The sequence below is a fragment of the Coturnix japonica genome, chromosome Z, assembly GCF_054131305.1.
Source record: "Coturnix japonica strain WE chromosome Z, WE-NBRP24, whole genome shotgun sequence".
Lineage (NCBI taxonomy): Eukaryota > Metazoa > Chordata > Aves > Galliformes > Phasianidae > Coturnix > Coturnix japonica.
Genome location: NC_140702.1, coordinates 48,745,636 through 48,771,627, shown reverse-complemented (window position 1 = coordinate 48,771,627; position 25,992 = coordinate 48,745,636). Strand labels below are relative to the sequence as shown.

The 25,992-nt window shown below is 44.5% G+C and overlaps 1 protein-coding gene and 3 long non-coding RNA genes across 5 annotated transcripts in view; 3 read left to right on the top strand and 1 right to left on the bottom strand.

Moving 5' to 3' along the window:
- LOC146753971 (uncharacterized) overlaps positions 1-2,173 on the top strand; it is a 51,486-nt gene extending 49,313 nt beyond the window's left edge. The window contains exons 2-3 of the long non-coding RNA XR_014940106.1: positions 1,667-1,730; positions 2,098-2,173. This is a non-coding gene — a long non-coding RNA (uncharacterized LOC146753971). The remainder of the gene's footprint in view (positions 1-1,666; positions 1,731-2,097) is intronic.
- On the bottom strand, positions 1,690-4,312 carry LOC146753970 (uncharacterized). The gene is made up of 3 exons (XR_014940107.1): positions 4,205-4,312; positions 2,090-3,844; positions 1,690-1,776 (listed from the first exon to the last, which is right to left on the bottom strand). It is a non-coding gene; the product is annotated as an uncharacterized LOC146753970 (long non-coding RNA).
- LOC146753969 (uncharacterized) lies at positions 3,710-4,449 on the top strand. The gene is made up of 2 exons (XR_014940108.1): positions 3,710-3,798; positions 4,213-4,449. It is a non-coding gene; the product is annotated as an uncharacterized LOC146753969 (long non-coding RNA).
- Positions 4,450-20,789: 16,340 nt separating this feature from the next.
- On the top strand, positions 20,790-25,113 carry DMRT2 (doublesex and mab-3 related transcription factor 2). 2 transcript variants are annotated; one of them, XM_015848924.3, is made up of 4 exons: positions 20,790-20,931; positions 21,273-21,626; positions 21,731-21,833; positions 23,298-25,113. In XM_015848924.3, the coding sequence occupies exons 2-4, from the start codon at positions 21,291-21,293 to the stop codon at positions 24,320-24,322; spliced, it is 1,464 nt and encodes a 487-aa protein (XP_015704410.2). In that variant the 5' UTR covers positions 20,790-20,931; positions 21,273-21,290; the 3' UTR covers positions 24,323-25,113. The 2 variants fall into 2 exon arrangements, with proteins under 2 accessions (XP_015704410.2, XP_085385992.1); XM_085529866.1 differs by lacking the exons at positions 20,790-20,931; positions 21,273-21,626; positions 21,731-21,833 and adding an exon at positions 22,561-22,676.
- Positions 25,114-25,992: the final 879 nt, after the last annotated feature.

The following is a 25,992-nucleotide window of genomic DNA, read 5'->3' as shown; positions in this document are numbered from 1 at the left end:
TCTCCTGTTTTTGTTTTTCTTTTCTTCCCCATTTTCTTTTCCTTCTATTTTTTATATTCTTTTTCTTCCCTATTATCATTTTTCTTCTTTTTTTCCCCGTTTTCTTACCTTTACCCCCCCCCCAATTTTATTTTTGTCTTCCCTCTTCTATTTCCTTTTATCTTTCTCCTATTACTTTTTTTCTCTTCTTCTTTCCTTTCCTTATATTCTCTTCTTTTCTTCCTTCTTTTCTTTTTTCCTTTCTTTTTTCTATCCTCTTTCCATTTTCTCCCCTCCCCTCTCCTCATTTCTTTTTTTTTTCCCTCTCTTTCCCTTTCTTTCCCTTTTCCTTTCTATTTCCCTTTCCCTTTATTTCCCTTTCCCTTCCCTTTCTCTTTTCTTCTTTTCATTTCTTCTTTTAATTTTTTTTTCTTCTTCGACTTCCCTTCTTTCCTTTTGCTTTTGTTTTTTCTTCCCCTATTTTTTTCTTCCTCATTTTCTTTCCCTTCTCCTCTCACTATTCTTTTTCTTCCCAACTATCATTCTTCTTCTATTTTCCTCCCTCTTTTCTTCCCCCTTTATTCTTCCCCTTTTATCTTTGCTTTCCCACTTCTCTTTCCCTTCCCTCCCCTTTCTTTCCCTTTACCCCCTTCTATCCCTTTCCCTTTCTTTTTTCTTATTTTCTTTTCTTTTTTTTATTCTTTTCTTTTGCTACCCTATTTTTCTTCTCTATTTTTTCTTCTTTTTTCTTTTTCTTTTTCTCTTCTTTTTTCTTTTTCTATTTTCTCTTGGCTTTGCTATTAACTTATCCTTTTTGTTTTTCTGTATCTTCATTTTTTCCCTTTATTCTATTCTTCTTTCTCTTTTCTATCCCTATTATTTTTTTCCTTATTCATTAACTTTTTTCTTTTTCTTTATCTTTTTTTTTCCTTTCTTTTCTGTTGCTCTTTCTTCTTGTTTCTTTTTCTTTTATTTTTTTCTGCTTCTTTTTCTTCTTGTTTCATTGTTTTTCCTTTTCTTTTGCTTTTTAAATCTCTCTATTTTTCCTTTCCTTTTTTTCTTTCTCTTTTTCTTCCCTCGTTTCTTTTTTATCCCAATTTTCTTCACCTTTTTCTTTCATCTTCTTCCCCTTCTTCATTTCCTTTACTTCCCTTTTTTTTTACTTTTAAAGCACAATTACTTCATGAAATGATACTTCTCGATGTACAAACAGATATAAAAATATCATCTGATACCTCTTTGCGCTGTTCTCCCAATCATAGAGTAGCCATCAGTAGCTTTGGTTTTGGTAAAAAAAAAAAAAAGAAAAGAAAAAAAAAATCTGCAGGACTGTCGTACAAATACTAGTGATGGGGGATGGAGGGGAGATATTCTGGCCATCAGTGACCTTTCCCTTCCATTTCCCCCCCTTATTTTCTTTTGCTTTTGGTTCTTCTTAACCTATTTGTTTCTCTCTTCCTTCCCCCTTTTTTGTTCTCCTTTCTCTTTTTCTTCCCTATTTTCTCTTCCCCCTTTCCTTCCCCCTTTTTTCTTGCTCTTTTTTCTAACTTCCCCTTTATGTTTCCCTTTCCTTTTATTTCCCTTTCCCTTTATTTCCCTTCCCTTTTTCTTTTCTCTTTTCTATTCTTTTCTTTGGGGAAGCTGTATTTATGTTGTATTTACTTTGGTATTTATCTTACCTTTTTAGAGGAGTTGTGCCTGCTTCTGCTTCTTCAAAAAGGAACAGGGAGCTCTACAGTAGAAGCCTGAAGGTGAGGTGGGCTGGCCTCTCTGCCTGCCTGTGCTCCTTCCTTCCCCCTGGAAAGTTTATCACATGAGATTTTGATAGGCTTCTTCTTACCCTGTTTGTTTTACTATTCCTCCCCCCTTTTGTGTTCTCCTTTTTCTTTCCTATTTAATTTTCATTTTCTCTTTACTTCCCCCTTTCCTTCCCTCTTTTTTCTTGCTCTTTCTTTTTCTTCCCCTTTATGTTTCCCTTTCTCTTGATTTCTCTTTCTCTTCCTCTTTCCCTTCCCCTTCCCTTTTCTTTTCCCCTTCTGTTTCTTCCCTTACTTCCCTTCTTTTTTGGGAAGCTGTATTTATCTTGTATTTACTTTTGTATTTATCTTACCTTTTTAGAGGTGTTGTGCCTGCTTCTGCTGGCTTCAAAAAGGAACAAGGAGCTCTACAGTAGAAGCCTGAAGGTGAGGTGGGCTGGCCTCTCTGCCTGCCTGTGCTCCTTCCTTCCCCCTGAAAACATCACCACATGAGATTTTGATAGGATTCTTTTTACTCTATTTGTTTTTCTTTTCCTTCCATCTTTTCTGTTCTCCTTTCTCTTTTTCTTCCCTATTTAATTTTCATTTTCTCTTTGCTTCCCCATTTCCTTCCCTCTTTTTTCTTGCTTTTTTTTCCTTCCCTTTTATGTTTCTCTTTCCCTTTATTTCCCTTTCCTTTCCTCTTTCCCTTTCTCCTTCCTTTCCTTTCTCTTTTCTTTTCTTTTGTACTCTTTTCTTCTTCTTCTTTGTCTTCCATTCTTTCCTTTTGCTTTTGCTTTTTCTTCCCCTATTTGTTTTTTTTTCTTCCCCATTTTCTTTCCCTTCACCTTTTACTATTCTTGTTCTTCCCAATTATCATTCTTCTTCTATTTTCCTCCCTCTTTTCTTCCCCCTTTATTCTTCCCCTTTTATCTTTGCTTTCCCACTTCTCTTTCCCTTCCCCTTTATGTTTCTATTTCCCTTTCCTTTTCCCTTTCCTTTTTTTCTTTTTATTTTTCTTTTTTTTTTTTCTTCCTTATTTTTCTTCTCTATTTTTTCTTCTTTTTCCATTTTCTTATTCTCTTCCTTTTTCTTTTTCTATTTTCTTTTGGTTTTGTTTTTTCCTTATCCTTTTTGTTTTTCGTTATCTTCCCTTTTTTCCCCTTCCCTTTATTTTATTCTTCTTTCTCTTTTTTCCCCTATTCTCATTTTATTTTTTCCCTCTCATTAACCTTTTTTTCTTTTTTCATTTTCTTTTTCTGTTGCTTTTTCTTGTTTCTTTTTTTCTTTTTCTCTTGCATTTTCTTATTCTATTGTTTTTCCTTTCCTCTTGCTTCTTTAAATCTCTCTATTTTTCCTCTCCTTTTTTATTTTTTCTTTCTCTTTTTCTTCCCTTATTTCTTTTTTTACTCTATTTTCTTCACCTTTCTCTTTCACCTTCTTCCCCTTTTTCTTTTCCATTTCCCTTACTTTCCTTTTTTTTTTAAAAAGCACAATAAATTCATGAAATGACACTTCTCGACGTACAAACATATAAAAATATCATCTGATACCTCTTTGCGCTGTTCTCACAATCATAGAGTAGCCATCAGTAGCTTTGATTTTGGTAATAAATAAATAAATAAATAAAAAAATAAAAAATCTGCAGGACTGTGGTACAAATAATAGTGATGAGGGATGGAGGGGAGATATCCTGGCCACCTCTCCCTTCCATTTCCCCCCCTTATTTTCTTTTGCTTTTGGTTCTTCTTAACCTATTTGTTTTCCTTTTCCTTCCCCCTTTTCTGTTCTCCTTTCTCTTTTTCTTCCCTATTTAAGTTTCTTTTTGTCTTTACTTCCCCCTTTCCTTCCCTCTTTTTTCTTGCTCTTTTTTTTTACTTCCAATTTATTTTTCCCTTTCCCTTTATTTCCCTTTCCCTTTCTCTATCCCTTCCCTTTTTCTTTTCTCTTTTCTATTCTTTTCTTTGGGGAAGCTGTATTTATGTTGTATTTACTTTGGTATTTATCTTACCTTTTTAGAGTTGTTGTGCCTGCTTCTGCTTCTTCAAAAAGGAACAGGGAGCTCTACAGTAGAAGCCTGAAGGTGAGGTGGGCTGACCTCTCTGTCTGCCTGTGCTCCTTCCTTCCCCCTGGAAAGTTCACCACATGAGACTTTGATAGGCTTCTTCTTACCCTATTTGTTTTACTTTTCCTCCCCCCTTTCGTGTTCTCCTTTCTCTTTTTCTTCCCTATTTAATTTTCATTTTCTGTTTACTTCCCCCTTTCCTTCCCTCTTTTTTCTTGCTCTTTCTTTTTCATCCCCTTTATGTTTCCGTTTCCCTTCCTCTTTCCCTTTCCCTTCCACTTCCCCTTTCTCTTTCCCTTTCCCTTCCCCTTTCCCTTTTCCTTCCCTTTTCTCTTTCCTTTCCCTTTTTGTTTCCCCTTCCCTTCCCTTCTTTTCCTTCCAAGAAGCTGTATTTATCTTGTATTTACTTATGTATTTATCTTACCTTTTTAGAGATGTTGTGCCTGCTTCTGCTGGCTTCAAAAAGGAACAGGGAGCTCTACAGTAGAAGCCTGAAGTTGAGGTGGGGTGGCCTCTCTGCCTGTACTCCTTCCTTCCTCCTGGAAAGTTCACCACATGAGGTTTTGATAGGCTTCCATAATGTATGGGTATGGAAAGCTGCAACTAACTCTGCAGATGACTGGTATATACTTAACATTTGAAATCTCAATAAAATTTTCTGCTTGTTGAGTTATTGTCTGGCATTCACTTATTTCCTGATTTGGCCATCACTTCTGGCTGCTCTTTTGACAGATTTTCACTATTTCTGCAGTCACATTGGTCTGGCAACAGGGGAATCAGCTGTGGCTGTGGGTGTGGTGAGAGCAGCACAACCACCCCATCCTTCTCTGAGTCCTCACTTCCTCTGCAGCATTGCTTCACAGACCCTTGCACACCCTAAAAGCAGCGGCCAGCAACCAGCCACAGTGACCTGGGTTTAATTTGTCTGCAGTTGAATACAATTAGTCCCCAGACAAACTTGGGTCGCCTTTTTGTTTCACCAAAAAAATCACGGATGCTGAAGATCTGGCATATGCTCCAGCCTTACAGCTCAAGTCCTGTCACCCGCCCCCCCCCCCCCATCTCACCCCCCCCGGCAATGTGTGAGTTCAGCTGAAAGTGAACTGTATATACAAGACATTTGAGAGCTCCTTGTGAAATGGGCTTGTATTTTAAACTTCCAAGCGTCTGGAACCTCAACTGGCTTTGAATGCATCCCTGAGCCGAGCCCAATCTGGACACATACCTGAGGGTGGAGAGCAGAGACGATCCGCTTTTGGGAGCCGGGCTGAAAACGGCTGCGCCGTAACCCGCATAGTACACCAGGATCACTCCGTCGGGCAAGCGGCTCCATCTAGCGGCCGTGGCCCGTTTCATGCCGGACGCTCAGTGATGTCACCAACGAATGAGCTGACGTTACAGCACGGGGCGACCCTTCCCCGATCCCGGGCAGCCCCAGGATCTTTCTGGGAGCGATATGAGCAGAGCAGGGGTGGGGTGCATTGTAACTCCTCTTCTCAGCGTCACCCGCAGGTTCACCAGCAACTCACTGCAGCGCTCCCTGAGAACCACGGAAAGGGCTTGGTGCTGTGAGCACCTGGAGGAGCTCTTTGGGATAGGGAGTGGCCGAATGTTGCTTCCGGCTTTGCTGCTGGCTAGATTTGCTGTGTGGACTGATATCAAATGCATTACAGTAGTTTGAGGCACCGGGAGATGACTGCCAGGCCCTCTGTCAAAGGAAAAACAAGTCTTTTGGCAGTGTGAAAAATAAACTGGGCTGTTCTCCAGTAGCAACCCAGAAAGATTATTGGATATTGCACTTTGTTAGTAATTTGTAAGCAAATACTCAAACTATCAAAGTAGAAAATAATATTTCCTTATTTTATTTTATTTTATTTTATTTTATTTTATTATTTTATTTTAGAATGTGAGCTGAATAACATCTTCATCCTCACCTCCAGATTGCAGTATGGGAGCCAGTTGAGATGTCTCCTTCATGCTTTTGGTCTGGCAATCAGCTACTTTGCTGGATCAAACAGCCTGGAGACCCAATAGTGGCTGTCATCAGATGGTGAAGACATCACAGGCCATTTCCTGTTCCTGCTCCCACTCAGCCCCATCTGCACATTGGTCAGATGCACAGCTTCTGAATGTGCAGCTGCTCAAGGGATATTCTCTCCTTCCCACAGCCACACACACCAGAGATAACTCACATCAAGGACTGGATGTGAGCTCTTGGCAGGGCCCTCCATGACAGGAATCCAAACTGTTTTGAGATCTTTCAGCACATTAACCATTTCACAGCCATCTTTTCTGTGGATGTTATCATAAAAGCTGAGGAGATCTTATCTTTCACTGTTAAGTGCTGGCTCATGAGCAAGGGCTGCTCTGATGTCTCCTCATGCTTAACAACATAATGGTATATTTGAATGAACACATCTTCACTAGCAGACAAGGGTGTGGGTCTAGAGCATAAGCAGAGGATAAATTTTCCCCACCATTTGTGCTGGGAGTGAATTATCCTGTAACATTCTCAGGGAACAGGAAGAAGGAGGAAACTGTAACGAGGCAGTGCCACTTCCATGCTCAGAAGAGGATATGTGAGCATCTTCCTGCACTCAGCTTGAAGTTCCCACACACAAAAGGACCTAGACCCTTGTTTTTCAGTCTTCTGCTGACATATATCATGTAGCACTTCATATGCCTTTATTTTTACTTAGCCCTACTGACATGCCTATATAAACCAGTGTAACCTGTAAGACTGGCATTGTCAAAGTGATTGTTCAGGAAGCTATTTTCACAGTTTAAGGCCAAGAAGATGCTACCACTTTTCAGGTGCTACATGGAATTTGTTGCTTGTAAAGGTCAGCTTTCATGGTTCATGCTGTAACACTACCCTAATCCTCATCAGGATCAACAACATGGATGATGACAATGATCCTTTTTCTCCACTAGAGTCCTCTGTTTCACTGGCAAAAATACTGAAGGCAGGAAGAAGGCTGTGGGTTGGATCCTTGGGTACTTTTTCCACTGATGAAATGAAGGCAAGCAAATGACAGATCCAACTGTGCAGCCTTGGGTGTATGAATCAGTATTATCTGCTGGCTGGAGCTCCTGGTAGGTTTTGCACTAAGAAATGGTTTTGGTGTCACATCTGACATGAGACTCAGAATATCATGGGGTGTTTTGGACTCATCTTATACACTATCTCAAGCTCTTTGGGAACAAGCAGCCTATTTTTCATTATGCAATATCGTCTTTATTCATCTACATGTTAATTGCTGGTTTCTAGCCTTTCTAGATCTGTGACCTAAGAATCACAAAGTAGCTTTTGAACAAATCCTCAAAACTCTAAATACTGTTCTCAGAGTATTGGGCCATTTTCAGCACACATCTGAAGGCCAGAAAATCAGATCATAACTGAAAACAGTCAGAGTGCTAACATCACTATTTTGCACACGGGCACACAGCCATTACTAATGGTCTTGGAAGACAGCTGCAGCAAGAACTATCAGAGTCACCAACTCCATCTAGTGGGAAGAAATCAGAAACAAACAACAGTATACAGTACTGTTCTCTAGCTTATGCATACAATTTAGACAAGCATAAGCCATGCATGCATGCGTGCTCACAGCTTGGATTTGAACTCCTCCTCCACAAAAAGTCAAAAATGCTCAAGGTGTTTTGTATATCCTGTTTGCCTGTGGAACGGGCCCCTATCCCCACCCCCAAAATAAATGAATACCTGAGGAAGCCTTGTGCTAAACTTTTGGCTCATCAAGTACATTGAGTGTAAGAATACTTAATGCTGCCTTTCTCCACTGTCATTCAGCAGACTTATTCTTTTTCTCTGCTTGCACAATGTATATTGCCAATTTTAATATTATTGTTTATTTTCAATAGAAAGAATGGCAACAGCTGGAAGAAAGTGGGCTAGTAACTAATATGAATGTAGAGATGCCTGTCAATGTGGTGCATGTGAGTAATCTATGTGCTCTTTTAAATGCGGTCCTCTGTGCTCAAAACTGCTGAATCCTGCTAGCTGCTTTTTGATGTGAGCAGGAAAGCCTTTTTCTCAGTCATCTCTGATTCAGACATTTCAAGACTGTCTTTTCATACTTACCAACTTGAACTCTCTTGGTTATAGTCCACATTAGATTATTTCAGTGTACTCTATCTTGAATCACAGCAAAAACTGTAAGTCTGTCTAGAAAATGAAGGCAGGGCAAAATACAGCAGTATTTTTTAATTTTTCAAGTGATGAACATTTTGTACTCAAAACAAAATCCGTGGAATAGTGAAATTAAGGTGTTCCAAGGGTATTTTTCTCTCTGTACCAGGTAGTCCATGCTACACCCTACCTATGGAGTTGCCCTTTTGGTGGGCAGTGTATCTAGAAATATATCTTATTTGTCTTAAAAATATCTTAGCTACACTGTTCATTGGTCTTGGTTAATGAAGCATTGTAGTGGTAGTGTAGGTTTGATTTATTGATGTGATGTTGCCCAGTTGGTGAAAACAGCCACAGTGCCTGCTTAAATGAGCCTGCCTTTCTATCTGCTTTTTCGTAAAATCACAAAGTAGACATGGATGGGTGAGTACTGAAAAAAAAACAGTCAAGACCCATGTCTAAATTTAACTTCAGGTTTAGAAATGCATATGCTAATATTAGTTGTATAAATCCATTTTAGGTACTATTGCTCTCAGCAGTGGTCTTCTGATGCTAACAGTGCTTGGGTTTAATATCATGTTGAAAGTCTTCATCCAGAGGAGCAAATCCTTGTGTTACCCAGCATGATGGGATACAATGAAAAGCACAAGCCTAGGCAAAGCCAGCAGGTGTCACAGATTCTAGTGAGTCGGAAGGGGACTGGGAAATTCCCAAACTAGTTTGACTAAACTAGGGACTAACTAAAGCTGTCAGGACAAGAGCTGATTGGAGGTGGCCTGGGCCACCCTTACAAATGATAGCATTTGATGGAATTGAGAGTAAAGAATACAGCTTTGTGGTAAACTTTTAATCACTTCAGGTCTGAGGATGACCCTGCTGGGAGACAGGGTGCTGTGAAAACTGGATCACCACTTCTTCTTCCAGGTCTCTCTTCTGCTGATCCCTCCATTCTAAGAGCACAGACCGTTCCCCTCATCACCACTTTTGCTGATATCTATTGCAGTTCTAGGTACCAGAAAGCTTGGTCTCTTTGGCATCCCTTCTTTTGTTATGGGAAGAGTACAAAATTTTCTCCCCTTGGAGCAATTCATGACATGCATTTGGTCAGATTGTTACTATTGACAATAAAGCACGTATACCTAATTTATCTGGTCTTACCTACCCATATGGTTTATGTCTGGGACATGAGCAGAAGAAGACACACACAGTGGTCCACTCTGGCCTAGTTGCCTCATTCCATGGTCTTGACAAACAGATTTTTGTGTGGATGTTCAGGACCCCAGTGTTTGGGAGATGGTTTCTGCAAAGAACCTGGTTGCTCATCTCCAATATCCAATAATGGTGAGCAATGCAAGTGGCTGTAGATTGGTTTTCTAACCTTGTAGTCAGTTAATTTTCAGTAGGTCCAACCAGTGCTGTTTCTGATCTGGTGCGTTTTGAGTATGAATAGGATCTACATTTTACTGAGTGACTCTGTTCTTAATGTTTACCTCATTCTCAGGTCTTTGGCTGACCTGGAGACCCACCAAAGGTGTATTTAATAAAACAGCATCACATTGCTGAGAAGTGAGTTCACCATATAACACTTTTTGCTGGTGTGCATAAAATGAGGACTAAACCAAGGACAGTAATACCTTGAATATGGCCTCAAGTGGATTTCCTTATGGACTCCACTGCTGAGTGAGGTGGTTTCTGATATTCCCATTAACAATAACATTTTTTGGAACATATCCTCTTTCCCATTCAGTAGTGATATTGCACTAAGATACAATGCAGGTTAGCAAAACTCATTTCATGACATCAGTGTTGGTGAGTTAATATTGTTGCAGGGTTTTTTGTGGAGGAACCTGATGCAGATTGTTTTACCACAAGAAGCTTTTCTTAAAATTTTCATTCATGCTGCATGAAGTACCCATGTTCGTACAAAATAAATCCCCTCAAGTTTAAGTTAAATACTTTCCTTATGAGCGGTATCCTGTTCTTGCTATCTTTCCTGTGCCCTGACTTCTGACTCTGTCACTTCCCTCTAACAGAGATGCTGCATTATAAAGCTCAAAGTACCTTACAAGGATAGTGCTGTGTTTACGACTGAGCAGTTTGCACTGGTAAAAGTCCTGGTTCTTTGCCACAGGCAACTGAAAATAAAACACTGAAAAATGCAATAAACAGATGTTCTGCCTGCCACAGGAGTTCCCAGTTTCTCCAGTATTTATATCCCAGCACTGCCCCTTTCTTCCTATGATCAAGGCCTTTTTTATTAGAGATGTGTCAAGCCATAAAGACTGTGTCAGCCCCTTTAGCTGTGTCTGTTACCTTCACATGTGAGAAGCAGGAAATGACTGCAGAGCACAGCATCCTGCAGAGGATTATGATTGGACCTGCCTGCTTGTATTTTGGCATTGCTTAGAAGCTGCTGTCAAGTTTTAGTGTTGCAGTGTACAAAGTTCAATATAAAATGCAAGCTTGTACGCTTGCACTGCTAATGCCATGGAGCTGAAGGATCACTTACCTGTTTGTGCAAAAATGTCTTTGCCTAAGAGCAGGCTGCAAGGAGTCACCATCCTATTCTGATTTTTATCACCCTTGCCTGATTTACTAAGAGGTGATGAAGTGATCTGCAGTGCTGTAGTGCCTTGCCACATGCTGATCTGGCTTCTCTGCAGCAATAACAAATTGGTCCTTCACGCCAGCACATCTAGCTTCTCCTGGGTGAGTTACTCGTGGTGGTTCAAATGCTGGCATGGTAGACCTACTATTGTGACATGTTTATTGTGGGACCTAACATAGCTCTGATATGACCCCTCTCAATGTTGTTGGCTTTTTTAATTATTTGAGATTGTCTCTTAGCTTTGTAATAGTGGAAAGCAGCATTGTGAATGGTAATCTCACCCCCCTTCTGACCCCCCACGCCCCCCCCACCCCCCAAAAAAGAAACCACAAAGAAACAAACAAACAAACAAACAAAAACCCACAAAACCAAACCCAAACAAAACCAAAACCAACCAAAAACAAAAAACACAGCAGTTCTTAAAGTATTCATTCAGAGGACCATGTGAAATTAATATACTTAAAATATTTTTGCTCCAAGCAAGACATGGAGTTGCCATCTTTGCTTTTCAAGTTAAAATAGAATTTCTTTTTGACTACCAGTACAGTAAGATCTGCACAGTGAGTGGAAATCCATACAGTCTGCCTGGTTCATGTGGCAATGTAGAATGCTCTTGGCTTGGTTGAGACCCAAAATTGAACAAAGAGGAGGCTTTTCTACTGCAGGTACATTAATTACTTCCTCTAAACTGAACTCAGAAGAAGATGGTTGGTTTGTCCATAGTTAAGCTCAATAGGATTATTGTTCATCTAGACATTAATTAATGTCTAGATGACCTACAAATGTCTCTTCCAACTCAAATGATTCTATGATTCTGTAATAATACACACAGGCAAATCCACTTCAGAGATATGCATATTTAATCCAAATGATCTCAGTCAAACTACCCATGTGTAATTCAAAATAAAAATACGACCCATAGAGTACAAATAATTCAATTACAATCAAGAACCAGTTTTGATATTTCTTCACTGATTGTAACCATCTACTTGACTTCATATTTCTGGAATTTGCAATAAATTGGCAATAAATCTACACAGGGTCGACTCAACTCATTGTAATCAAGTCAACTTCTCCTGTGCATGTGCTCGGTTGCACAAATCATTTGTGTTTCTATACACTGTAAGTAATGCCAAAAACTAAACAAGAGGAATATTAGAATTCAGAATAAGGTCTATGGCTCTGCTAATTATTATTTGCTAACAACTGCAACTGGAATGTTGAAGGGTAATTCCATGCATTCATCCAGGATACAGAATCACTGCAGAATATTTGCCAAAATAATCTCTGTGGAATTCTTGCCCACTACTGAAGATGACCACAGCAAGAAACTGATTTGATGGAAAGTGATGTTGGCATCTGTTGTTGCATTATTTATGTGGTCATGTTTGTGGATTTCTGTGATGGGATTTTTGAGGGTAATACTGGGAAGACAAACATTACCCTGTCAGGGTAGGTTGGAGATGAAAAAGATTGAGTTGGGATCCACGGATGTGTGCAATAAAGACAGCCATTCCTGAAGTCATTTGTTTGCTGTGTGATTAGAGGAAAAATGCACTAAAACAACAACAACAACCAAAACAAAACAGCAATAGAGCTGCTCCTGCTACTGGAGGAGCCATTTTTGAAGCTGAGATGAGTGGCTTTCTCCCACAGTGCTGAAGGACAAGAAAGCAGTAGTAATTTCTGTGGTGTGGGACATCTTAGGGGGCAGAACTGGAGTTTTGGAGTTAATGAATCAAGGTGCTCTCTCTAGATGTGGAAAAGGTGTACTCAGCCTCTCTCACTGCTGTTTCTCCTCATTTCTTTTAGAAGGGTCTTCTAGAAGCTTGTCCCATTTCTGATTTGCATCTCTGGACTGCAGAGAGGAATATCTCTGCTGGCTGCTATGGTGGAGCAGAGAGGGGCACAGGGCTGGGGTAGCAAACAGCCTGACTAGTTCTCTGCTTTTCCCTTGTGAGGACTTTCATCCACCTCCTCTACCAAAAGGCCCTGCTGCCCAGCCTGCTGCTTCTGTAGCTCTCCTCTCCAGAGGGTGTTGGATGGCGCTTTGATGTGGGACACCCAGTGTGACCCCAGCTGCAGTGTGGAATGGGGGGCTCTGGGCAGGGTCTGCCTGCCACTCCTATCAGGAATGAATTAGAAAGTTTCATTCTTGTAAGTGATACTTTTTTGAGTAAACATCCATGGGTTCCTGTGATGTGTAACTAATGGAGTGCTAAACTCTCAGGGCTGGTTTAAGACTCAGAAAGTACACGTGTTGCCAATCCATCATGTTCCTAATACTAATTAACATAGCAGGGACACAATAAAGCCCCAGAACCTGCACACATTACTCAGCTCACATTACCACTCTATAACAGTCTCTCTATTGACCCAACAAAAGCACACAGTGGAAAAATGAGACACGGTCTCTTCTGACTCAGTGAGACATATTCAGCCAAAGAAGAGAGCCAAGGACTCCCGTTTATTATTGTCCATTATTACTCTGGTATATCATGGAGGGGAATTATCAGTTCATGCAGGATGACATTTCTACATTGCCAGCACCTGTGTGCGTTCCAGGCTGTGGGGCAGGAATCCCCCACGCAGGCAGCAGTGGTCATTGGCTCATGGGGAGATGGAACTGCACTGCAGGGGCTGTTCTGCTCCAGCAGAAGTAAAAGGAAGATCTAATTTGTCAGTTTACATTACTGCTATTTGCTGTTCTGATGCAATCAGATCTTACTCTTACACTCTTACAGCAGTCCCTGTATAGACATTGAAAATGTAACTATCATAATGATTAAATTAAATTCCATCCCTGGCAAGGTGAACATTTATTTTTAGCTCTCAGAAAAGCCCTCCTGTTATTGAGACATTTAGATAACCCTGTGATACTCTCCTATCAATCTACGGTGGTTCCACTAACATTGAGGAAGACACATAATGTAGATCTGGAGATAACTGGAAGGAATTTGGACAGAAAAAGATTAGCACGTCCTTGTTGCAGTGATCCCTAGTGAGACACATTGCAGCTCTATGAAAGCTGGGGGCAAGATGACATTTACTTTCTGCATTTTCATGGCTAGGATTTTATGGTGCCTCTGTCTGAAATCAGTAGATCTCACTCACCAGCTCTTGAGGCTGGGGTCTGTCATCCTTCAGTGGGCTGATTATGGAAAGCATGAGTCTAATCATTACAGCATGAATTTCTCCTAAGTTGTTGAACTTACCATAGGTTTTCTAAGCTCCTGAGTGCTATAAATAAGCTGGGTCCTTGGGCACATTCTCACATTTCCTTTCTTTTTGGTCAAAACCTTGAATGATTTTTCCTGAACCAGCTATTAGGGTATGTTCTGCTCTCATCAATATATTTGGAAGGATTCTTACTGTTCAGGAAAGGGTACTTGTCATTTATATTTACATATCCCACAAGCACCTGTCAGCCAGGTTTCTAGTAGTATATTGTTATAACAGATATAGTATCAACTTTTTGGACATTCTGATGTTTCTATGTTGGAAATCAGTACTGAACAGAAAATATTGCCTATAAACAGGGAAGGTGAGGCCTAAAGAAAAGTTCCTCCATGTGCAAGTCATAGAGAAGATCTGTATCTGGAGTGCCTGGGCAGAAAGCACTGCCCCAGCCCTGTGGTACAGCAGCTCCATTTGACTCCTCTCCATTTTAAATAGAGGAAGAATAACTGACAGTTAACACTCTGAGCCAGCAAACTGGCCAGGTAGGGCAGGCAGGATCTTTGAGAAACGTGTTGTCTTCTCTTTTAAGTCAACAGAAGTTAAATATGAGCCTCATCCTATTCCTTCTATAGTCAACATGGAAGGTTTTCTGTTGACTTCAGCAGTACTGGTTACAACCCTTTACTCCCAGAATCAGTTAATTTTATGCACTGAGTGGTTTGACACTTTGTATAGCTGATATCGCGCTGGATGGCCAAAGACCACGAATTATCCAAGTGTCACAGATCCTAAATCACAAAGTAGATGACAGTGTGCTTGCTATGTCATATGATCTTAGCACAGTTTGTGGAATAGTCTTTATTATTATTGCAAGTAATCATAAGTGCTGAAAAAAATACCGTAAGTAAAATAGCATTTTCTGAGTACAATGTGTCCAATGTTCTTAATGTATATACACATCTGCAATATGTTAAGCTCAGACTTACGCCCATTTAATCTGAAGGATTTCAATGGAGTGTCTGTATGGAATGAGGGATAGAGCTTGATCCCAGAATGCTGAAAGACTGAAACTTCCAGAAAGGGTTTTTCTTAAATCTTCATCAAAATTCCGGCTTATAGTAATTAACACTGCATTGACTGACTATGCATTTATAACATATTACATGGTCTTAGTGGTTTATATAATATAGGATTATTTTCAGATATTGTTTGCCTTTTCTGCAGTGATTTCACAAAAAAGCACTACCAGGAAAATCTGACATGTGGCCATGAGCAGAGACACAGTTCTGAATGCTTTTCAGGATAGACTCTGCTGACAGAGATGACCAGGGTACTTAATTCAGTAGAAAATCCAAGGCAGTCAATGAACAGGTGCATGTCTGAGAGAAAAAGATTTGGAAACATGCTTTGCAAGTATGTTCCCCTTCAGGGCTGTCAGAATAGCTATGCTCTGCCAAGGGACAGAGTCATAAACAGGGATAGGGCAAGAGAAGCACCCAACAAGGGTGCTCCTAAATGTCCAGCCAGGTAGCGTATTCTCAGCTGTACAGGCAATGTCACTGCTTCACAAGGTGTCACCCCTCCATTTATGCTGAATTACACTTCCAAAGTTCTAATGTTGCCTACTGCCACCTCTGTGCTCCAAGTAGTTTTTGATTCTCCCAGTAACATTTCTGGCAGAGCCAAACTTCAGAAAAAGCAAAACAGAAGACACACAGCAGTACTAGCTGTGAATGAGAAAACATGTAAAAGTAGGCTCCGATTTTGTTTATATAAATGTAGAAACCTTTGTCACTTCAAGCACCACCTAACATCTTGTGGAAGAGGGCTAGTGTGTGTAAATTCTTCCATTTAAACACAGGAGGAGTTTGAGATAGTGAAAGACAATGAAATAGAGAAGGGTCTGAAGCACAAGTCTTATGAGGAGCCACTGAGGGAACTGGGATTATTCAGTACAGAGAAGAGGAGGCTCAGGAAAGACATTCCTGTTCTTTACAACTGCCTGAAAAGAGGTTTTGGTGAGGTGGGGGCTGAACTCTTCTCCTGAGTAACAGTGATAGGATGAAAGGTAGTGGCCTAAGGGTTTCACCAAGGGAGGTTCTGTCTGGATATTAGGAAACATTTCTTCTCAGAAAAAGAGGTGAGGCATTGGAATGGATTGCCCTGGGAAGTGGTGGAGTCACCATCCCTGCAGGTATTCAAGAAATGTGAAAATGTAGCACTGAGGGACATGGTTTAATGGGCACGGTGGTGATGGGCTGACAGTTGCACTAAATGATCTTAGTGGTCTTTTCCAGCCTTAGTGAATCTATGATTCTACACCTGCTGTGTTGGTAGTTCACCCCTTGCTTTCCCATTTGCTCCGGTTTCCTGGTGCAGAAAGAACCATGTGAGTGCCAGTTTGCAGTAACTGCACAAGTCCATGTATACAGATCTCCTGCTCCTTGGCGATAGAGGAAGGGCTCATCTGGCTTTCAGGGTAAGTTTTCAGAAGGGTAGATGGCCAAGTCCTACATAAAGCTTCAGTGGAAAGGTCACAGAAGTGGATGCACTACAGAATGTCTTCTGCACAGTCTTCTGAGAGCCAAACCACCTCTTTGACATCCCTTCCATGTCTGGTGCCTCTTTGTGGCAGACCCGTGATGAGCAAAAACCTGGGACTTGTATCTGTACAGAACTCTGCAAATGGTTCTGTGAACCTTTCTGCTAGGCGGTACAGCTAGTGGCATGGCCTAGGTCCTTGCATATAGAAATACAGCCAGACTCTGTCTGGATTATTTTAAGTGATATATTGCCAAATTCTGATGCTCTTTTTCAAGCTGACTAATACCTCAGGTTGTCCCATTAATTTCAGTATGGCTACCCAGACAGTGCAATGATACCTAGGTAATAAGAATGCAATCCAGACGGTTATGGTTATGTGGCCGAGTTTTTACTTCTAAGCACCATGTGCCCTACACAACTTATTTGATTTAGCAGGTGCCTTACTGGCATTTAAAATATTTTGCATATGATTATAATGCATCCTGAGGGGAAAAAAAGCCAACCTTAACATTTTATTAGTGAGACTTCTTGCTGTTCCCCTAAAATAAGGCAATCAAAGAGACAATTTATATTGCAGAGCCTTGACCTTTACTTTCCAGGACTGTAAAACAAAACCCCAGACCCTGCACTTTCTGCATCTGGTTGACATTTGAATAAAACTGCCAGAGTGCAAACAAGTTCTGAGACAACATCTCCAGCAAGCTCTGCAGTGAGCCTAAAAATATTCTTGGCTAACTTACTTTTTAAGGCCATATGTTGAAAAAAAACCACAAAAACAACAACCCAAAACTTCAGTAGAATTTATTGCAATAAGAGATTTGCCAAACTACTTAAGACATTTGGGAAGATTACAGTGAAGTACATTAGTTGCTGACTTGACAATTTGCTATGCTCACTGCTTGTATATTGGATTCTTGATATTCACGCTGAGAGTTGATCCGACTTTCTAGTACATTTTAGCAAGAAACCTGCCAAGTGTCTACTGGCTTATTAAATGCTGGGAAACCAAAGGTCAGCCGTGTTTATAAGCCACAGCAAAGCCACTGTGGATGGTACACAAGATTTTCTCATGGCATTTTGCTTGTTCAGACTTTCAGAGGAGGACTGGATGAGGGCTGGTTTCACTGGTTTTGCCTCAGAGTCCCTCCTGGTTTGCCCCAAAGTCCCCTGGCCACATGCTTGGAAGCTGCAGAGAAGTGGTCCTTTTTCCACTGAGCTATCTATTTCCTACTTTGCTGTAATAATAATTACTGTGCCCGTGCATCTCATTCATAGAACCACATCCAGAGCGTGCTCCTGGTACAACCCTGATGCAACAGGGCCCACCATGGAGGGCAAACCTGCCCTGCCTTCATGGCCCATCCCTGGGAGCTGGTTTATCCAAGGCTGCTTCAGTGTGAAAGGAGCTGCTGCTGGGAAGGTGCTGTACTCTGTGCCTGACCCAAAACTGGCTATGCCTGGGGGAGACCTCCTGCCTACCCCTCCAAACTTCTGATCAGTGTTCTCTCACTTACCTGTTGTGGCAATTTTGTTTTGCAAGTACTCCAGTCACCTTTACTGCTTCTGATTTGAATCCGGTTTTACACGGCTGGAGATTGTCCTAGTGTGATGCACAAGTTTCCCCATAAAGGCTAACCCTTGCCCTCCTTGCCAAAGCAAACATTCCTACAAAGGCAATGGAATCACTCTCACAGTCAATAAAGTTTTCTTCCATATCATGCTATTCAGAACACATTGCTGTAGACATTTCTTACATCTTTATTATATGGTTTTATTACATTTACTTGACTGACATGCAAGGGTAACAGAAAATTCCTCCTCTGTCTGTAAAGGTGCTTACAAATACATAAAATAGAGATGTGCTTTTTTAAAAAAAAAGAAAAAAAAAAAAAAAAAAAAAAAAAAAAAAGAAGCTTATTTAAAACACAAGAGGACCAAAAGTTGAAACTTGCTCATTTAAATCATTTTAACATAGAAACCATTTTGAAGGATCTGTGCTGCAGGCAACAATCTCACAGCAGACTTATGGAGAGTGGCCTGAAAAACAAACCCACGTTTTTATGGAAGATAGCTGCAAAAGAAATTACGCTTTTGGTTGGATAGAACTGGGGGGAAGAAAATGTGATCTCCTTGTTTTTATTGTTAACTTTTATTGTTAATTTGTACTTTCTCCACGCAGTTGCCACCACCCGGGAAATCTGTACGCAGCGGTCAGGGAAGCCCAGCCACAACCGCGCACTGCGGGCCCCCGGGGCTGCAGCAATTTGTTTCAGATTAACGGGTAACATCTCTGACCAAACATGCGGCGGGCGCTCCCGCGTTTGGCGATGTAATCCGCTCCCGACGGCGCGAAGCGGGGGCACGATCAAAGCATTCTTCCGGGGAATTCGCACCCGGGGCTGCCGTTTGGTTAGCCGGCCCGAACCCTGCTAATAAATCCCCTGGAAGAGGGGCGGGATAGGAGGACAGGGAAGGGGCCGCGGCACCTGCACCTGCACGTCCTCCATCCCGAACCCCCGCCACTCGGAGAGCGACGTGGAGCCGGACCAGCGGCACCTTCCGAGGGGGAGAGAGGCTCTGACAGTCTCGCAAATTGCTCTGAGCTGTTCTTTCTCTGCCGACGCGGAGCTGAGCCACAGCCGCTGCCGCGCCCTCGGCCCGCTGCCCGCCCCGCACCGGCACAACGCCGTGCTCCCGTGCTGCCTGGCGGTGGAGGGCAGGTATCGGGGCGGGGAAACGCTTCCTCGAGGAAACTCCAGAAAGTTGCTGCGTAGCTCCCCGGGTGGTGATGAGGGTGAAGGGGGAGCACAGGTTTGAGGAGCGAGCCCACCACAGCGGGCAGAGAGATGCGCGGACACTGCGCTGCGTGTTTCCCAGCGTGGAAATCAGTGCCCGCTCCACACTGTCCCGTCCCTTCCCTTCCCGTCCTGTTCCATCGCAGCTCGCAGACGCCGCAGTTGGCACCGCGGGCCGAATGGATGCGGGAGACAATGTGGGGCCACAGCCGAAGTCCCCGCGGCCCTCCCGTCCCCGGGCGAAGGGGAAGCGGTGCGCCCCGGAGAACAGAGTGCAAACAGTAGGAGAAGGAGAATGTTACATAAACATGCTTTAAAATCATGGCTGGATTTCACAGTTCCCTGTGGATAAAGTAAACAGGAGGCGAACTGTTTTGTAATTTACGCCAGCGGCCCGCAGAACAGTACTTTGTAATTTGGTGTCGGTTTACAAGCAAAGGGGACTTCTGTTTCCTAACCTCTCAGGTTCTTTGTCATGCCCGCGACTTTTCAGAAAGACCTCAAGGGGGAAAGTGGAATTCCTTGTGTATTTGCCTTTTCGTCATGCCTGTAAGCAGCAGCGAGCGACTCTTTGGGGATGAATGCTACCTGCCGTCAAGGACGCGATTCACTTGAGCGAGTGCGGCGAGATGCATCCTGAGAAGCCGAACGCTGCAGCGGGACGCGCGGTGCCCGCTCACCTCAACCGAGCAGCGAGGGCCCAACCTGGGGGCTGCGCCCGGCCCGCCCGCCGCAGGTGCGGCGCCCGCCCGACGGGGAAGGGCTGAGGGCGGTGTCACGGCGTGCTCCTGTCCGTGCTGAGCCACGAGCGTGGGTTGTCTGGGGTTGTGTGCGCGTGTGGTATTCGCCTCTCAAGGAATGACGGCTCTTACAGGAGAATGGTTTCATTGTATGCTCGACATATCGTTGGTTTTCGATCAGCACACCGATGCTCTCTAAGACACACTTCTCTTCCTTCCTTCCCTTCCTCCCTTCCCTCCTTCCTTCCCCTGCTTACTCTCTCTGACTCTCCTCTGCTCGGTGCAGAGCGGGTCCAAGCTGAGTGTCGTCCCCTCTCACCCCCTCCCGTTCCCGTTTGCGGCCGCACTCCGCAGCCTCGACTTCACGCAGCTGGTTCCCTCGGCTCTGGAGGAGCGGCGGCTGTCGGAGAACGGGAGGAGAGAAAGAGCTCTTCCGCGGTTCACTGGAAGTGTCACGGTGCGAACGTTATGGAGTTAACGAATACTTTGCCCCTCGGTGTTACAAGGAGTGCGGGAAAACCACAGAGATACCGCTGAGTTTCCAGACTCGAAATAAAGTCATTTCCACGCATTTCTCTCCCCGCAGCGGGAGAAAGAACGACGGCAAACGAAAAGCGCCCTGAGCGTCCCACCTTTCCCCACCACGCTCCCCCCTCCGCACTCCCTGTGGGCTGGCGTGCGTCTGTCACCCCCCACGCGCGTCACTCTTCTCTCTCCTCCTCTCGTCCTCCCGTTCGCCCCATGCTCACGACCCGCACCCGCCACTGCCGCCGCCCTGCTCCCCTCCGCGCCACCCCCACGCGCGTCCCCGCGCCCCCCCACGCCCGTCGCACCCACGCGCGGTGGCTGGCAGGCGAGCGGCGGGGCGGGGCGGGGCGGCGGCGGCGGCGCGGGCCAATGAGGGCGGCGGCGGCCGCGCTGAGCGGGCTCGATGGGCGGTGCGGGGCGCTGCGGACGGCGCTGATAACGCGGCGGGGCCGCAGCGGCGCGGCGAAGCGGTTGCGGTCCTGGTGCCATTGGAGGCGGCAGCGCCCACTTTGCCCTCACCCTCCAGAACCCACTGGTGTCACCGGACGGCGTGGCGACCCGCGGGAGCCCGGCGCTTGGCCTGCCGACCTGGGGCATCGAACTTGGGTAAGAGCCTTGGCTGCGGTCAGGATGGGAGTTCGGAGACATCGCTTTCCCGGTGCCATTATGCGGGCGCAGAGCCCGCGGCCGCTGGGGCAGTGGAGCTCCAGAACCCCGCGTCCGTCCGCCTTGCAGGAGCCCGCAGGGGCTGTCATCCCTCTATCTCCCCGACCTTCTCACCGCGGAAGATGCGCTCAGGGTGGTACACGGTTCTCGGGGCAGCGGCCGTCGAGGAAGCTCAGGGTAGCCCCGCGGTTTCCGGGGTACGGGGCAAAGAGGGGAAGCACCTGGCGGGTCGCGCCGTGCCTGTCCGATCGTGGGCGGGCAGCCTATCCCTTCTCTTGCAGCTGCGGCGCGGAACAGCCATGGCAGAAGGACGCGCCGCGGGCGAGTGGGAAATCGACGTGGAGAGCCTGGAGGGAGAGGCTGCCGAGGGCCCCGGCGCGCCGAGAGAGGAGGAAGAGGAGGAAGGCGAGGAGGCGGCAGCGGTGCCAAGGCGGAGCGGCGGCGGGGAGCCGCGGAAGCTGAGCCGCACGCCTAAGTGCGCCCGGTGCCGCAACCACGGCGTGGTGTCGTGCCTGAAGGGCCACAAGCGGTTCTGCCGCTGGCGCGACTGCCAGTGCGCAAACTGCCTGCTGGTGGTGGAACGGCAGCGGGTGATGGCCGCGCAGGTGGCACTGCGCCGGCAGCAGGCAACCGAGGTGAGGAAGGGCGGTCGTGTCGGGTGGACGGGACGGGGCGGTCGGGACGGGACGGGATCGGGCGGGCAGCCCCGGCTGACGGCGCCGCCCGCACGCTCTTCTAGGACAAGAAGGGTCTGGCCGGGAAGCAAGCGAGCCTGGAGCGCAAAGCAGTGTACCAGAGGCACGTCCGGACGCCCAGCCTGCTGGCCAAGAGCATCTTGGAAGGTAGGTCCGGCGACACCGAGCCGCGAGCGCGGCTGAAGTTGGCGGGGCCGTCTCTCCCGAAGTATCGCAGCGCGGCCCCTGTGCTGCCCCGGCACGGTGCCGTCGGACTCCTCCGCGGCTCCCGCGCTACGTGGGTGGAATCGGCGCGGCAGAACCTCAGTTCTCCCCTCCAAATAATGCCTGAAATGTTAGCGGCGGTAATCTGAAATTTGAGAGTTAGTGTTACAAGCCGACATTCTTTTTACATGAGTACCCAACAGTGTTCCGCGGTGCCGGGCAACTCATTTGCGGCATTGGATCCATTTGATGAATACATCAGCAAATGAGTAAATCAAACAGCTTTCTTTCTGAAGGGAAAGCTCAATGCAGCAGCTCTGTTTACTGCGTTACCAATAGTGAGATAGGCACGGCAGGCTGCTCAGATTTTTTTTCCTGCTGAAAATGTCAGCCGCAGAAACAAGATGTTGTAATGAGTGTATATATATTTTGTCCTCTCTGTCACTTCGGGTCAAGCCCCAGTTTATTTCTGTGGCTTCTTTAATTATTTTCCAAATTGTAGCCTTGTAGCCTTGTGATCATTACAGTTCTTTTTATTTTATTCGTAATTTTTTCAGAATAGAAAGCTCTTTTCTTTGTGCAAGTGTGGTTGCAGTTCTGTCCTGTTAAACCTCTCTCTAATGTTCTCCTACAATTCATTCTTTTAAAAAAATAAATCGATCTTTTCCTGTATTTATCTTAACTTTCTTTTTCTTTTCTCCTAGTTCTCCTTGGAATTTTCTACCATCTGTAACAGTATGATCATAGTGATTCATCTTTAGAGAATAGGAATGGCAGCAGCCATAGGTATAGATACATCTTCCTTGGCAATGGGGAAATGTGTGAGAGGAGTGGGACTGAATACAGGCAAAAAGTCCTCTCCTTACTCTTGTAATCAGTTTCATAATTCAATAGGGTTAACCTTGCTGTGTAGAGTGAACAGGATTGGACCGTGTCAGTTATGTTAAATTAATCGAGTTAGCTGAATGTACTGGATATTTGTTTTATTAATGAACTACTTCAGTTCTGAATAGGTGGGATATTTGAGTACTTCCCATGTTTATTAAAAATACTGCATTATTAAGCTGCGTGGTTCAGTACTGATCATAATGCATGGCAGAGTATTGCCTTTTTTCAGCCTGCTGCTTTCGATGGCCACTGTAAATGTCTGCTCAGCTAGCTCGGGGGGAGAAGATGTGGGGTAGAGCAGCAGGGCTGGCTTCTCTGCATGCAGGGAGTGGGAAGGGACTTGCCTGAGGGTGCAGGGAGCACAGCCGAGGTGGCACGATGATGAGGGTAGGAGCTGCACAAGGTCTGCAGAATGTGCTCTGTGCCTGGCAGGCAGACTCTGAAGGGAGCCTGTGTGCAAACACAGCTGTCATATTTCTCCTGCATGGTTCCTTTCCTAATGCTGCTTTGTTGTTTTAGGTTACCGTCCTATTCCAGCAGACGCTTACCTGGGAGGAAACTCACCTTTGCCACCCCCTGTAAGTGACAGGATGAGAAAGAGACGGGCTTTTGCTGATAAAGAGTTGGAGAACATTATGCTAGAAAGAGAGTACAAAGAAAGAGAGATGATGGAAGCTACACAAACAGCTGCCCTCTTCCTCCCAAACCGCATGGTGCACGGAGCAGAATACAGTGCGTACAAAACTGCCTTCAGCCCTGCTCAGGTTGACGCTCCCAGCAAGGAGTTCTGCAATTTCTTACCAACATGCCTTGATCTAACTATGCAGTACTCGGGATCTGGCAACATGGAACTTATTTCTTCCAATGTCAGCGTAGCTACTACCTACAGGCAGTATCCCCTACCTTCCAGGTTCTTAGTGTGGCCGAAGTGTGGCCCCATTAGCGATGCTCTCCTCTACCAGCAGTGCCTGCTGAATGCTACCACTGTCCAAGCTCTCAAACCAGGGGCAGGCTGGGACGCCAAGGTGGCACAAAGCACAGAGTGTCCAAACACTGAGCAGGACATCATGTCTCCGAAACTGGAGAATCCACTCCTCCTGACCCACACACCTGACATCCAGCAGGCATGCAGCGAGGTGCTGTGCCTTCCCCAGGAGGCTCGTGAAAGGTCAGCCTTCTCTCCTCCAAAAAGGACTTTCTCTCAGATCTCCGATAAGGATTCTCTCGCTCCTCAAGAGCAGGCATTGAGCAAAGTCAGCAAAGACACAGCCAAGCCCGCTCCACCTATCAAATACAATCCATTTCAGTCTCTGTTCCCACAGACATTTCCAGACAAATCGGGAGCAGAGCTGAGAGCATCGTTTATGAAAGAGACTTTTGAAGAAGCATCTAAGAAATACAGGGAGTTAAGCATTAAGGAGAACCAGAAGTACAAGTTTACTATAGATAAATGTGCAAAAGACTTCTTTGGACCCAAACAGGCCACAACAAAACTTTCAGCAGCTGAGCCACTGTCATTTTCAGTTGAATCCATCCTTAAATGACCTTGTGCAGAGGCTGATGTCTCCCAGTGAATTAACTGCAACATCAGTGTAGAGAGCTTGTATGCTTTGCCTTCTGCAGAATTACTACTGCCCACCTTTTCTCTTAAAAGATTTTTAAAGAGGAGTTTCTGCTGTAAATGGTAATTCTTTCTTTTTGTTTTCCCTCAAAATGTCGTACATAAATATGCATGTTTCCAGAAGAAAAGTGAATTTATTTTATTGTTAAAATTTGAAACGGCACATACAGACTGTAGTGTTCTTTTAAGCAGAACTTCAGACCACTCAATAAAATGAGTTTATCTGCAAAAACATATTTTCTTTCCTCTGCCAATAATATCCCCTGATCTTAGTTGTGTCTCTAGTCTCTTGCAGGCAAGTGTGCTCTGCTGTCAGAATGCACCTATGCCTTTGTGGGCTGGTACCGATGTACTGAGTTATTTTGTTGGGGTATGTGGTCACCCAGCTTTCACCTTCCAGTACTTAACGGTATATGTAAGCTAGTATGAATTGGAAGACTTTTGTTATTAAGTGAAATTTGCATCAGTTTCTGAATGCTGTTCTCGATCTGAAGGTGAAGTGCTCACTAGTGTACAGTCTGACTTAGTCCATACCTCTCTACAAAATCTTCTGTTTGTAAAGCAAAGACTTACTGGGTAGACTGTGTTTGGGGATAATGAGCTTTTGGGGTTTTTTGAGTCTTTTGGGGATAATGAGTTTTTTTGGGCGAGTTTTTGAATAAAAAGTCTGCTTTTTTAAATTCAATTTTTTTGAATAAATGTCTTTATTTTGAATAGATGTTTTTGGCTGACTTTTCTGTTCCTCTGGGTTTCCACTCCTCAGAATATTTGCATTCTAAAAACATTCACCTCTGACCTGCCGTAGTTGGAGAGTCTCAAGCTGTGATAATTGGAATGACTGTTAAAATGGTGCACAGAATCCTTATTGCTAGTGAGAAGGCAAGTCACAGTCTCTCAGTTTAGCAATTCTAGGCCCTTTTGCAGGGGGAACAGAAAGAAAGCAGTAGAGTTTACCCAGGAAACCAAGGTGCCCTTGGTGCTATGTTACAGCTCTCACTGTGACTGAACTCAATGCAAACATTCTGAACTTGTGGTATTTTGAGTTTTTTCCCTGTATTTCACTGTTGGCATTTCCACTTACTGCTGGTGCCTCGGTTACCCCCCTTAACTCTTTAGCCCAGCAGATGCTGCTCAGTCTTCTGAAGGGAGCTGTGGTTGTTCTAGATTTTTGCTATTTTCTAAGGACAAATTCTAATTGAGGTTTCTGAGCAGAATATCTAGACTCGTAGAATGATTTGGGTTGGAGGGGACCTTTAAGATCATCTAGTTCCAACCCCTCTGCTATAGGCAGGAATGCCTCCCTCTAGACTGTGTTGCTCACAGCCTCATCCAGACTGGCCTTGAGCACCTCCAGGGAGGGGCACACTATTATTTTCTGGTCTCACAACACTCACCATACAGCTTGAATGATTATTTTGCTGTAAATAAATCTGTACGTGAGCATTGCTCACTCTGTATCTCTGACCATGTTTGGTGTCAGTGCTGAGTGGTGCTGTGGGGGGACAAACTGCTGTTTGTGTGTGGGGTGAGTTGTTCACCAGGGTGCTTTTCTGAGCCCCATGCATGCCCTGATGCTATTGTCAATCGCCTCGT